This window comes from Monodon monoceros, unplaced genomic scaffold (genome assembly GCF_005190385.1).
Source record: "Monodon monoceros isolate NGI ecotype Baffin Bay Population unplaced genomic scaffold, NGI_Narwhal_1 Super_Scaffold_15, whole genome shotgun sequence".
Lineage (NCBI taxonomy): Eukaryota > Metazoa > Chordata > Mammalia > Artiodactyla > Monodontidae > Monodon > Monodon monoceros.
Genome location: NW_021703771.1, coordinates 80,976,206 through 80,990,169, shown reverse-complemented (window position 1 = coordinate 80,990,169; position 13,964 = coordinate 80,976,206). Strand labels below are relative to the sequence as shown.

The window sequence follows — 13,964 nt, the reverse complement described above, 5'->3', positions numbered from 1 at the left end:
CACAGACAAGGGAGCTGACCTTCTACGTGCACAGACAAGGGAGCTGAACCCTCTGGGTGCACAGACAAGGGAGCTGACCTTCTAGAGGCACAGACAAGGGAGCTGACCTTCTAGAGGCACAGACGAGCCAATCGACGTGTGACACAGTGACGATCATGAGTGCTGAGGAGAACCGGGGAGGAGAAGAGAGGGGGCAGGGGCTGTTGTCCGGTGGCAGAGAGCCCCCTGCTGAGGTGACATCTGACCAGATCCTGAGGGGAGAGGGGGAGCAGAGACCTGTGGGGAAGCATCCCAGGCAGAAGGAACATTGGAGAGGAAAGCCCAGGAGTAGGAGTGCACTTGGCGTTTCCAAAGGATCTCGAGGAGGGTAGGAGGGGCGGGAGAAGCGAGCCACTCGAGCCCCAGAGAGTCACACGGGGGCCAGGTCACGGAGAACATTGTGGACCACTTCAAAGACTTGGTTTTTCACTTAAAAAATAAAACCCCACTTTGGGACTTCCCTGGTGGTCCAGTGGTTGGGACTCCACGCTTCCACTGCAGGGGACATGGGTTCAATCCCTGATCGGGGAGCTAAGACCCCATATGTCACGCTGTTCAGCCAAAGGAAAAGAAAACCACTTTCGTTGCTAATATAAGCGTAGAATTATTGTCTGGGAGGCTCGCGGACAGGAAAATTTGGAAAAGAAGAAAAATATTCATAGTGGAGATGAAGAGGAAAGGAATGGTGAAGATTGGGGTCCTTCTAGATGGAGGGGGATCTGAGAGTCATTGCCCAATGGCTTGACTCTTTTTTTTTTCAGTCACCTATGACTGAAGGTAGTGAAGAGAGAGTGACAGTGAGGGGAAAGGTTCCAGAGAGAGAGATTTCAGAGAGAGAGGGGGTTTGGAAGAGCTGCCCAGGTTATGGAGGAAGACTTCACGGGGCCCTGACAAGAGGCCAGCCTGCTAGGACCGCACCTTGGCTGGAGCCCTAATCACACCATGGGGAGGGTTCTCTGCCTGCTCAACAGCCTGGGTGAGACAGAGAATGAGGGGGACATGCTGAGAGCGACTGGACCAGGGGCCACCAGGGGTCTCCCAGATGGGGTGAGAGATGACGCAGCGGGGGCTCACAGGCAGGGCAGATGCCATGGCCAGAGACAAGTGGTCTCAGTGGTGTAGGAATTTCCTGATTTCTAAGAGTATTTAAGTTCCTCTTTGAGACCAAGATCCCTTTGAGATGAGATGAGGTTGATCCCTTTTTCACTAACCCAGAGGCAGCGCGGTATCAGGGCAGACGATGGTGAACAGAGGAGAGTGGCTCTGATCTCCATATTCTGTTCTTTCCCAGCGAAGATGCTCTGTTTTCAATCAAAAATAAGATCATCCTAAATGTCACTGCCCCACACCCATCTGGGCTCCTGAAAGCAAGTTGCCTTGTTTCTGAATCAGATGTCATCACCCACTGAAAAGCCTCCTGCCTCCAAGTTTGGCTGGGTGGGAAAGCCTTGCGCATCGCTCCCAGCGAGGCTGGCCCCGTGGTTACAGGCAACCGTTTCCTGCAAAGGAAGAGGATGGAGCAGAAACAGGTGGTAACAGAGAACCATTTCATCACGGCTTCTCTGAACCTTCGGAGACCCACAGTTATATCAATATTACTGAGCTGATTTATGGGTGTGAACATTTTACTCACCCAGAGTCACATGAAGCATTGCCATTTTCCTGGGACGTCCCGAAGAGGCAGCAGGAAACCAAACATAGCAACGTAGTCTATAAGCTACGATGGGTTTCCCAGCTAAAACCTGGGACATCGTGCCTGAAAGTACAGACACAAGTCACGGCAGGCAAGCAGCAGGGCACTGAGATGCCAATGAAACCCTGAAAAGATCTGTCTTGGGAGAAATGTCCGGGTTCCCTCCGAGATATGGCCACACTCTCCTCAGCCCCTGCTGCTGAGCCTCCTTCCAGGAATGACAGAAGAATATGTTCAGGACCCCGTACCTGCCTGCAGGCGGGAACTTTGAGGCTATAAATACATCACCCACTTCATGGGGGCAGGGCGGGGCAGGGGGAGTGGTGAGCTTCCAAAAGCACGATCACCCTCATGAACTCGTGAAGTAAGTTTCATTCATAAACATTTATATCCAGCAAAAGATTTCAAAACTGACTTTCTTTACATCAAGCATTCCCACAGAGGGAAGGGAAGCCGTGAGAAATTCCTCTACTGGTGGCCAAATGTTTTCCCTCACAACAGGAAATGATGCTCCAACACATGACGGTTGAGGGGTTATAACATCTGCAGGTGTTTTCTGTAGAAGTGTTGTCCCATGAAGAGTTCTCGTGTAGCAAACGGAAAGAACATTCAACATTTAAAAACATGTAACAATGTTTGTACACCATAGAGTTGTGTGTACACGTGTGTGTATGTGTGTGTACGCATGTCTGTGTTTGTGTGTGTCTGTGCTTTACAGAACAGAAATGTGTATTTCTTCTTCCACTTAAAGGTATCAGAAAGACTGAGGTTTCTTAACACTGCCAGATGCTTTGCATACCTCACGTTCTCGTTTCATCCTCACCACAAGCCCGGGAGGTATGGGCTATTGCTGTTACCATTTTATACTGAGGAAATGAGGTCCCTGGTGGTTAAACCTGAGGTCACACCAGCAGCAAAGGACAGAGTCAGCCTGACTCCAAAACCCATGTTCTTCCCGCTATATGGCTTCACCTTTTCAAGGTCCATCAAATACTTGTACCCTTTCCTGTACACGTATGCAAACGTTCCTGCTGGAGTAATTTTTATAGTTTGTGGGAAAGTGCTGCTAGGAGAGCTGAAGAGGAACAGAAGGAGATTTTTGAAAGCTACAGAAAGGATAGAGTTCCAACATGTATTTGGGCATTTCCAGAAGGTACAATGCAAGAGTACAGTCTCAGCATTAATTAGCATCTCGTGCATATGGGGTAAGGTGTCCTATACCGTATTTAGGAGATATTCAGTTGCATCCCAAGTACAAACTATAGCTCGTCTGCGTCCCACTGTTTTTGTCCACAATTTCCTCCACCTGTCAAACGACAGTCTCAGTTTCAGTGGTGGTGGTGTGGTCTTCCGGGCGCCTGGGTTGCATCCCATCTTTGAAAGCCCTGGTCAGAACCACTTTTAAGGACTCCTTGAACCGCTTCTTCCTGCTGCTGCCCACGAAGAAGTAAATAAAAGGGTTGGCGCTGCTATTGATTGTAGAGAAGAGAAGAGAAATGTGGTGCAACTTCCTGAACGTCGACCAATACTCATAATAGAGCAGGTAGAGGAGCCTCATGGGCATGGCGAGGATGGAGAATATGATGATGGAGACCGTGATGACAAGGTACAGCTTCGAGGAGTGGGATGCCCACGTATTCTTCCGAATCTTCACTACCAAGATGGTGCTGGACACCACCATGAGTGGAGTGAAGACCAGGAAGCTCAGAACGACTATGAAGACGATCACCGCCCTGCAGTCACTTCGGGATTGAGTCTGTCCTTCACTGTCAATGCACATGACGTATTCCATGGTGGTCACTAAGCAGGAAAGTGCCCACAGGAGGGCACAGACGAATGCTGACTGGTGCTTGGGGCGATGGCAGCGGTACCAGATGGGGTACAGGACGGACAGGCACCTCTCCACACTGATGGCTGTCAGCAGATACAGACCCGTGTTGTAGCCAAAGAGAAAGGTCACCGACAATGTGACGATTGTGTAGTAATAGCCGGAAGAGAGCTCGTAATCTAAAGCATAGTCGACAGACAGAATAAAAATGCAAAAGAGTAACGAGATGTCCGCAATAGACAAGTGGGTGATGTAGACGGTGAAGGGGTTTCTTCTCATCCGGAAGCAGAGGAACCAGAGGAGAATTCCATTCTCAACAAAGCCCAGTGGGGAAATGCTCATGATCACCCAGTGCACGATGGGAATTTCCCGACGCGGCTCTGCTACTGAGGTGTTCTCTCTGGTTGAGGCGTTCGAGGACTCCTCAGCAACAAATGATGTCCTGTTTGCCTCATCCATGAGGGGACCTCAGCCTGGGCTCTTCAGGTATTTTTCTGTAAATAAGTTTAAGAAAAAATCAAGGTTGACGAATTGCAGTAAAAGGGAGACTTCAGCTACGGATTATAACCTTCAAGTTATACAAAAAGTGTTTACTAGACTGTACAATTCTCTTTCCGACGAAGATAAAATTACACATTTTACTGAGAGGGAACTGAGTTAATAATCTTTTTTGATCCCCCCAATAGCCTTTGTTTCTGTATTACTACTTGTTTGCGGTTCAGCACCAAAGGGGATCCACCAAAGCAAGAGGATCAAATTCCTGGTGTCCGTATCTGGTCTGGCCCGAGCTTTCTGAACGGTGTTTTGAAAACCATCTCATCTTCTGTGCCTTCATTTCCTGGCCTGAGAGACCAGGTTCATCACATTAAAATGCAATGACAAAATACATCTTTGGGCAATGCTGTTGTTGTCGCTTTTTAATGCATAAAGTACCATAAGTGATGGGTGATTGAGAGGGTACCAATACTTTCAAAAAGTGTGAACAATTAGAAGGTATGTGTTTTATGTGGTCTCAGTATCTGTGACGAAGCCGTGCACCTACTCAGACCAGGTATGCCCTGCAAACCATCCCTGGGGAACAGATGGTGCGTTTCAACAAGGCGTGTTCATATCCTCGTGCTCCATAGGCCAGACCATGCGGCAAAACACTATTGACAGATACTAAACAAGGCGCTAACCCAAAACCAATAAAAATGCTAAATATTTGAGACTGCAAAGCAAAGATTATCAGCCACTTTCCCTCACACTTTAGGAATTGCTAAATAAATATATGCACGGCTCCCACCCTCTTCCTGTTATATAACAAATATACATAAGCCACTTCCACCACTGGGGAATGGAAAAGGGAGGTGCCCACAGAGGTCATCTCCTTTGTTCCAACTCATGATGTCTTTGGCTTTTTTTTTTTTTTGGTGGTGGTAAAACATTGTTCTTTGCTTTTGGTCCTTCCAAAACAGGGTCCTATATGTGCAAAATAATTAACCTCTAGAAAGTTAATTTGTAGATAGATGCCTTTTCTGAACGAGCTCACCTGAGGCAGAACAGCATACAGACGCGATATTGTGTGAGCAGGTGGGCTGGGGAAAAGGCTAGTTTCCTCTCCGGTGTTTGATCCAGGAGCCCACAGAGGTCCCTGGCTTCACGGTCCTGAGACCCCTCTCCCCACTAACCCTTCCCTCAGCTGTTCTGATGACATCCTGGAAATTATTTTTACTGGAGCAGATTCTCCTTTTGTTTCATAATTAGATAAGATATAGACCCCAGTACCCTTAGGAGCCAAACACAAGGACCGGAATTCACAATTCCATGGCATGGCTGAACAAAGAGCAGCTGTACAGACCAGACTTTATTTGAAGTTTGTAGGTAAGATAGCCATATTCCCCAAGTTCATCCACCAAATATTTTTCAGTGCCAACTTCAGGCCAGGCACCTTTTCAGGCACTGGGCTACAGCCGTGAATGAAACAAAGCATCAACCTCTTGGAGTTTATATTCCAGTGGGGAGGCAGTCAATAACCAATAACTAATAACAACAGCAACAAACAGATAGATGTCAGATCGTAATAAGCACCACAGAGAAAAGTAAAGCACGGACCACGGCACAGACCAGAGTGTGGTTTTGGAGACAGTGAGACATGGTTGGATTCTGGACGCAATTTGAATTGCTAACAGGTGAGATATGAGTTATCGAAGGAAAAGAGAAGAGTTTGTAGCCACTTGCTGCATGGATAATGTGCAGGGAGAGCAGTTTGGGAGGGGCCATACGGAGCTTGGGAAGCTCATGCAACAGTCAGACGGAGCTGTCTCAAAGCATGTCGGGAGCTGGGGTGTGGGAGCAGATGTAGGCTGCGTGCAAACAGGTGAAATGTTAGTCAGCCATAAAAAGGAACGAAACGGTGCCATTTGCAGAGATGTGCATGGACCTAGAGACAGTCTTACAGAGTGAAGTAAGTCAGAAAGAGAAAAACAAATATCGTATGATATCGCTTATATGTGGAATCTAGAAAAATGGTACAGGTGACCTTATTTGCAAAGGAGAAATAGAGACACATGTAGAGAACAAACGTATGGGTACCAAGGGGGGAGGGGGGAGGGGGGTGGGATGAACTGGGAGATTGGGATTGACATATATACACTACTATGTATAAAATAGATGACTAATGAGAACCTACTGTACAGCACAGGGAACTCGATGCTCTGTGGTGACCTAAATGGGAAGGAAATCCAAAAAAGAGGGGATATACATATACGTATAGGTGATTCACTTTGCTGTACAGCAGAAACTAACACAACATTGTAAAGCAACTATACTCCAATAAAAACGTTACAGATAAATAAAGATCATCACGCACAGACACACACACACAAAAACGAGGTGAAACGTAAAATCATGAGGCTAGATGAGATAACCTATGAAATATGGGTCATTAAAAAGGAGAAGAGGTCCAAGGACTGAGGCTTGGAGCGTTTCAAAGTTTAGAGCTTAGGGGAATGAAGAGAAGGAAGCAAAAGAAACTGAGAAGCTGGGAGCATAATTTATTCATGGGAACAGGAGGGAAGCAGAGTGTGAGGTTTAAGATGCAGCCAGGTGGGTCGAGTGAAGAGGGAGTGTTGCAAGTTGGAAGAAGCTCTCTTCTGAATGTGCAGTATCTCTTTCTTCAGCAAAGTCAGGAGCAAGGTCATCCGCTCAGAGTGAGGAGATGTTAAGGGTTTAAGGAGAGAGGGCAAGAAGTGAAGTAATTAGGAGAAAGAGGGAAAGGACTGGGTAAATATACAAAAAGCAAGATTTCCAGGCAAACCTTAGAGATTGCCTGGATTAGTGCTCATGAATTTAAAGAGAGATGATTGGCATGACGTGTGCTTTTCTCCAGCTATGGCTCAGCTGTCCAGGTGTGAGTGTGCAGAAAGAGGAGAGATGGATTTAACCAGGATTGAGGTTCTACCAGGCTGGTGCAATGGAAAGTGGGAGACACACTGTAGCACATACAAAGTGGGGGACACACTACAGCACATAGACTATGGAATTCAGTAGAGTTATGAGAAAAGTGAGGCCAGGAGAGAGGTGACAGAGGGTGAACAGGAAATAGGAGCCCTCGACTGTAGATCCCAGCAGTGTCAGAGAACTAACTGCTGAAGTCCGAGTACTAAAGGTAGAGAACGGGAGAATAGGAGGTGGAGGTTGAACGGCCGGATGCTTGAAGCTGAGATTGCAGTGGTGTGGTTTGGGGGTTACTGGTATTGATAAATGTAATGCATGACCACGGGAATGAATGGCTGAGGGAGAGTGGAGGACAAGATCCTTTGATCAGGACCTGGAGCCAGGGTGTTGGAAGAATTGTCTACATGGACATTGAAATCACTGGAAAATAGGCTAGAATACAGGAATATCATTTAAAAAAACTGGCTGTGAGCCAGGTGTTAAATCCTTAAGGAATTTGGAAAAGCGGCCCAGAGGTCTGTAGACAGTCACAGCAAGGAGGGTGGTAAGTAACATAGTTGGATGGTATGCACTTTAGAGCTGGATGTTTTGTTGGTGGTAGTGGTGATGGTGTTTCAGGGGGAGAGAAGAAGCAAACAGAAAAACCTGAAACACAAAAACGGTAGAGGGTATGAAGGGTCTAGATCAGTGTTGTCCAACAGAAATGTAATGTGAGCCATGTGTGTAATTTAAGGTTTTCTGGGAGCCACACACAAAAACGTAAAAAGAAATATGTGAAATGAATTTTAATAGCATATTTTATTTAATTTGATGTGTTCAAAATATCATTTCAATGTGTAATCGATATAAAAATATTAATGAGCTACTTTAGCTTCTTTTTTTCACAGTAAGTCTTCAAAATGCAGTGTGCATTTTACTCTCATAGAGCATCATGCTTCAGACCAGCAATACTTCACATGTGCACTGGCCACACATGGCCAGTGGCTACCATATTGGATGGCGCAGATCTAGGGCCATCACAAAACCAAAAACCAAAATAGCTTACATGAGGAAGTCAAATGTTTTCATCTTTTAATAACAAACCTAAATCAAAGAATAGAAATGTAAAATCAGGACCTAATAAGAATTTTTAAGAAAAGGGACAAGAACATCTTTCTGACTCAGTTCACAGTCTGGAATCTCTCACGGACCACAGCATGATTCAGCTTTTAGTTTCTCATTATATGCAAGAGAGCTCTCATGTACTCCTCAAAAAATCAGTCAGGAATTAATACACAGAAATCTCTTGCATTCTTATACACTAATGATGAAAAATCTGAAAGAGAAATTAAGGAAACACTCCCATTTACCACTGCAAGAAAAAGAATAAAATACCTAGGAATAAGCCTACATAAGGAGACAAAAGACCTGTACACAGAAAACTATAAGCCACTGATGAAAGAAATTAAAGACAATACAAACAGATGGAGAGATATACCATGTTCTTGGATTGGAAGAATCAACATTGTGAAAATGATCATACTATCCAAAGCAATCTACAGATTCAACGCAATCCCTATCAAACTACCAATGGCATTTTTCACAGAACTAGAACAAAAAATTTCACAATTTGTATGGAAACACAAAAGACCCCGAATAGCCAAAGCAATCTTGAGAAAGAAAAACGGAGCTGAAGGAATCAGGCTCCCGGACTTCAGACTATACTACAAAGCTACAATAATCAAGACAGTACGGTACTGACACAAAAACAGAAATATAGATCAATGGAACAGGACAGAAAGCCCAGAGATAAACCCACGCACCTATGGTCAACTAATCAATGACAAAGGAGGCAAGGATATACAATGGAGAAAAGACAGCCTCTTCAATAAGTGGTGCTGGGAACACTGGACAGCTACACGTAAAAGAATGAAATTAGAACACTCCCTAACACCATACACAAAAATAAACTCAAAATGGATTCGAGACCTAAATGTAAGGCCAGACACTATAAAACTCTTAGAGGAAAACATATGCAGAACACTCTATGACATAAATCACAGCAAGATCCTTTTTAACCCACCTCCTAGAGAAAAGGAAATAAAAACAAAAATAAACAATTGGGACCTAATGAAACAAAAGCTTTTGCACAGCAAAGGAAACTATAAACAAGACGAAAAGACAACCCTTAGAATGTGAGGAAATATTTGCAAATGAAGCAACGGACAAAGGATTAATCTCCAAAAAATGCAAGCAGCTCATGCAGCTCAATATCAGAAAAACAAACAACCCAATCCAAAAATGGGCAGAAGACCTAAATAGACATTTCTCCAAAGAAGATATACAGATTGCCAACAAACATATGAAAGAATGCTCAACATCATTAATCATTAGAGAAATGCAAATCAAAACTACAATGAGGTATCACCTCACACCGGTCAGAATGGCCATCATCAAAGAATCTACAAACAATAAATGCTGGAGAGGGTGTGGAGAAAAGGGAACTCTCTTGCACTGTTGGTGGGAATGTAAATTGATACAGCCACTATGGAGAACAGTATGGAGGTTCCTTAAAAAGCCAAAAATAGAACTACCATATGACCCAGCAATCCCACTACTGGACATATACCCTTAGAAAACCATAATTCAAAAACAGACAGGTGGGCTTCCCTGCTGGCGCAGTGGTTGAGAGTCCGCCTGCTGATGCAGGGGACATGGGTTCATGCCCTGGTCCGGGAAGATCCCACATGCCATGGAGCAGCTAGGCCCGTGAGCCATGGTTGCTAAGCCTGCACGTCCAGAGCCTGTGCTCCGCAGCAGGGGAGGCCACAACAGTGAAAGGCCCGCGTACCACAAAAAAAAAAACCAGACAGGTACCACGATATTCGTTGCAGCACTATTTACAATAGTCATGAAATGGAAGGAACCTACGTGTCCATCGACAGATGAAAGGATAAAGAAGACGGGGCACATATATACAATGGAATATTACTCAGCCATAAAAAGAAACAAAATTGAGTTATTTGTAGTGAGGTGGATGGACCTAGAGTCTGTCATACAGAGTGAAGTAAGTCAGAAAGAGAAAAACAAATACCGTATGCTAACACATGTATATGGAATCTAAAAAAAAAAAAGAGAGAGAAGGTTCTGATGAACCTAGGGGCAGGACAAGAATAAAGACACAGACGTAGAGAATGGACTTGAGGACATGGGAAGGGGGAAGGGTAAGCTGGGACGAAGTGAGAGAGTGGCATGGATTTATATATACTACCAAATGTAAAATAGATAGCTAGTGGGAAGCAGCCACATAGCACAGGGAGATCAGCTCGCTGCTTTGTGACCACCTAGAGGGGTGGGATAGGGAAAGTGGGAGGGAGACGCCGGAGGGAGGGGATATGGGGATATATGTATACATATCACTGATTCACTTTCTTATACAGCAGAAAATAACACAACATTGTAAAGCAATTATACTCCAATAAAGATGTTAAAAAATAAATAAATAAAATGCACTCACATTAAATATTAAAAGAAAATCAGTTAGGAAAGGTGTTTCAACACATAAGACCAAATTGTATTTTTCTATTACAGTCAAACTCAAGTAACCAAATTCTCTTTCTAAAGAGAGATCGTCTTGTTTCCGTTGTTTAACCAACATGTAAGTTTCAGTCACTGCACTAGGAGTTAAGTATACAGAAATAAATAAGACACAGTCATCTGCACAGTTTTACAGGGGAGGCAGACAGAACTAAATCTAATTCAATATGGGAAATGGAATAAAGGAGACTGACCGCATCAGAGCAAACACGCACCAGGAAGCCTTGTCTCAGGGTTTCAAGGTGGGCTTCACAGGGCTGGGCCTTGAAGGGTCAGTAGGAGTTTGTTAGCTAAGGAAGGAAAAGAAAGGCATTTTAAGAGAAAATAACAGATGGACAAAGGCATGGAGGCAGGAGGGCACAGAATGTTGGTTGTGGAGTTTGAGGAGACTGGTGGACCGAAGGTGGAGGTATGACTTAACAAGAAATAAACAACTGGACTGAAGCGTGAAGGCCTGGCTATGATGCTTCTTTAAATATCAGGCTTATTTTATAGGTTATGCTTATCCAACATTAGTGCTTAAAAATTATATGGGGTTGCTTATTAAAAATGCAAATTCCAGGGCCCCACTGTTTCAGGAAGCCTGGGGTGGGACCCTGGAATCTGAACTTTCATAATCCAGGGCATTCTGATGCAGATGGATCCTGGGCCATGATTTGAAAAACACTACCTTACTGTATAGCACAGGGAACTCTACTTAATACTCTGCAATGACCTATATGGGAATAGAATCTGAAAAAGAGTGGAGGTATATATATATATATATATATATATATCTGATTCACTTTGCTGTACAGCAGAAACTAAGACAACATTGTAAATCAACTAGACTCCAATTAAAATTAATTTAAAAAAAAAAAGAAAAATACTACCTTTTGTACTAGGGAGCCATTAAAGTTTCAGTGCAGGGCTGGGATGTGACCTGAACTGTGCTTTAGAAAGGTTACCGTACCGTAGTCATTGTCTCCAGGCTGAATGGAAGGGAATAGTGGATGGATCAAAGAAACCAGTGGGGGTTGTTGAAATAGTCCCAGTGAGAAATCAGAACTAGGATAATGACTGAAGGAAAGAACGGATTCCAGAGACATTTCAGAGAAGACTGGTAAGGCCCCAGTGACCATGAAGGGGAAGAGAAATGGAGGAATCAGCGGACTGAGCTTCCCATCTGAGGAGGCTGTGTAGACAACTCCTGCTGACGGGAAGGGCAGCGGCCGGGAGAACAAAGAATTCGTTTCATTGTGTGTTGAGAATGAAGCATCAGGAGGACACGCATAAGGGTGGATTCCAGATGTGCTAGCCTGTGTGTTCTTTGCTCCCAAGGGCCTACATCTTTTAATAAGCAGAACTTCACAAAGCAAAGAATAATAGACACACGAGATCTTTAGAACATTATTCATTACTGTGCATTTGCCTGATTTTAAACTTCAAATGTAGTATGTATATGCATAACTGATTCACTTTGCTGTACACCTGAAACTAACACAACATGGTAAATCAACTAGACTCCAACAAATATTTTTAAAAATATAAATAAAAAAATAAATTTCTGGGCTTCCCTGGTGGCGCAGTGGTTGAGAGCCCGCCTGCCGATGCAGGGGACACGGGTTCGTGCCCCGGTCCGGGAAGATCCAACATGCCGCGGAGCGGCTGGGCCCGTGAGCCATGGCCACTGAGCCTGTGTGTCCGGAGCCTGTGCTCCACAACGGGAGAGGCCACAACAGTGAGAGGCCCACGTACCGCAAAAAAAAAAAAAAAAAATTCAAAGGCAGAAGTCACCTAAGATCACATGATCCTCTTCTATTCCCATGTCTTTGGCCTGGACTCCTGGGATCAGTCTCCTCATTTCCTGTTCTTGCTCCCTGCACCAACCTATCCTTCCCAGACCCTCACATTGCCATTCCTTCCTTTTCTAATACTCCCTCCACCACTCTGGTGTTACTCATTAATTACCTCTATAGCCATGACATTCCTCCTTATAGAGTTAAAATTATATCTTTGCATTAAACTGCAAACCCTTCCAAGGCAAAACTTTATTATTCACGTCTGAATCTCTAGGACTTGACATAGCCATTCAATAAATACATACCGAATTATTCCAAGGGACAAAGGCCATCACCATGGCCCTGAGAATGCACCCTGGTTACCCATGAAAGAAAACCGTCATCTTGAGCCCAGGCCATCACATGTGTCTTGATCATGATGTGGTTGGAAAGCAAATAAAAATCCCATTAAAACTAATTCTCATTAAAAACTAACAATAACCCTGGGGACTTCCCTGGTGGCACAGTGGTTAAGACCTCACACTCCCAATGCAGGGGGCCCGGGTTCAAGCCCTGATCAGGGAAGTAGATCCCACGTGCCGCAACTAAGAGTTCGCATGCCTCAACTAAGGAGCCTGCCTGCTGCAACTAAGACCCGGTGCAACCAAATAAATAAATAAATATTTAAAAAAAAAAACAACTAACAATAACCCTCCAAATTGATTTGTTATAGCGTGGTTTTATTTAAATGAACACATTGCTAAAAGTTACATTCCCAGTCTTACCAGACCAAACTGAATTTCAGTCCCTCAGGTGAAATAGCGGATGGCAAGAAGTGCCTTGAACACAGCTGGTCCTACCTGCTCACCACCCCCAGACCCTTTCTTCCTCCAGGCTCCCGGGTCATTTTGCATACTATTCACCTCCATGGGTGGATGACTAAGATGTTTGAGGTCTGGAAGGGTAAGGAGAGTAGAAGGGTGAGTGCTGCCAGCTTTAAAGACCGTCTAGCTGAGAAAGCAGTGAAGATGAGGGGACGCAATTGCACTGCAGGATTAACTGCTATGGGCAACCTGTCTCCATGTCACCCCAGTTCTGGTACCATGGGCTCTCTGTCTGGGCACACGCAACATCTTCTTTGTGCAGCTCTCTTTCTAGGCAGCAATCATCTTTGCAGTGATGCACGTTTATCCAACCGTGACTGTCCCAGATGGAAGGAGAGTATCCTGACAGCACTCTGCGTCCCTGACGTGGTTGGTAACACAGCAACACAGCAGTAGAAACCCCACTATGTAGGAAATGGCATCATTCTGGGAAGCACTATTGGCAGCATCAGAGAAGCATCTTCCCAGCCTCCCCGCCCTCTCATTCCCTATAAGTCCTAGGGAGACAGCAGAAAGGTGGAGCGTGAGAATGCCATTGCCTAGGACTTCAGGGTTCCAGGCATCTTCCCTTTGTGTTAGCTTTGGATACTTCAGTCAGCTTGGGAGGCTGTTAAGTATGAATGAAAAATATTGCCTGCCTTATCAGTAAACAAAGCATGTTGCAGCCATCAAGTCATCACATTACAGCCACCTTGATGGTGAGCCCTGAGGGAACTCACGATGGAGGCAGGACGCACCCCACCCCC

At 44.8% G+C, this 13,964-nt stretch overlaps 1 protein-coding gene across 1 annotated transcript; it reads right to left on the bottom strand.

Moving 5' to 3' along the window:
- Positions 1-3,041: 3,041 nt before the first annotated feature.
- Positions 3,042-4,019, bottom strand: MAS1 (MAS1 proto-oncogene, G protein-coupled receptor). Its single transcript, XM_029223290.1, has one exon. The coding sequence runs from the start codon at positions 4,017-4,019 to the stop codon at positions 3,042-3,044; it is 978 nt and encodes a 325-aa protein (XP_029079123.1).
- Positions 4,020-13,964: the final 9,945 nt, after the last annotated feature.

Excerpts from the sequence above, each read along its gene's own strand:
- MAS1 (XM_029223290.1), bottom strand. The coding sequence starts at position 4,019 with ATGGATGAGGCAAACAGGACATCATTTGTTGCTGAGGAGTCCTCGAAC.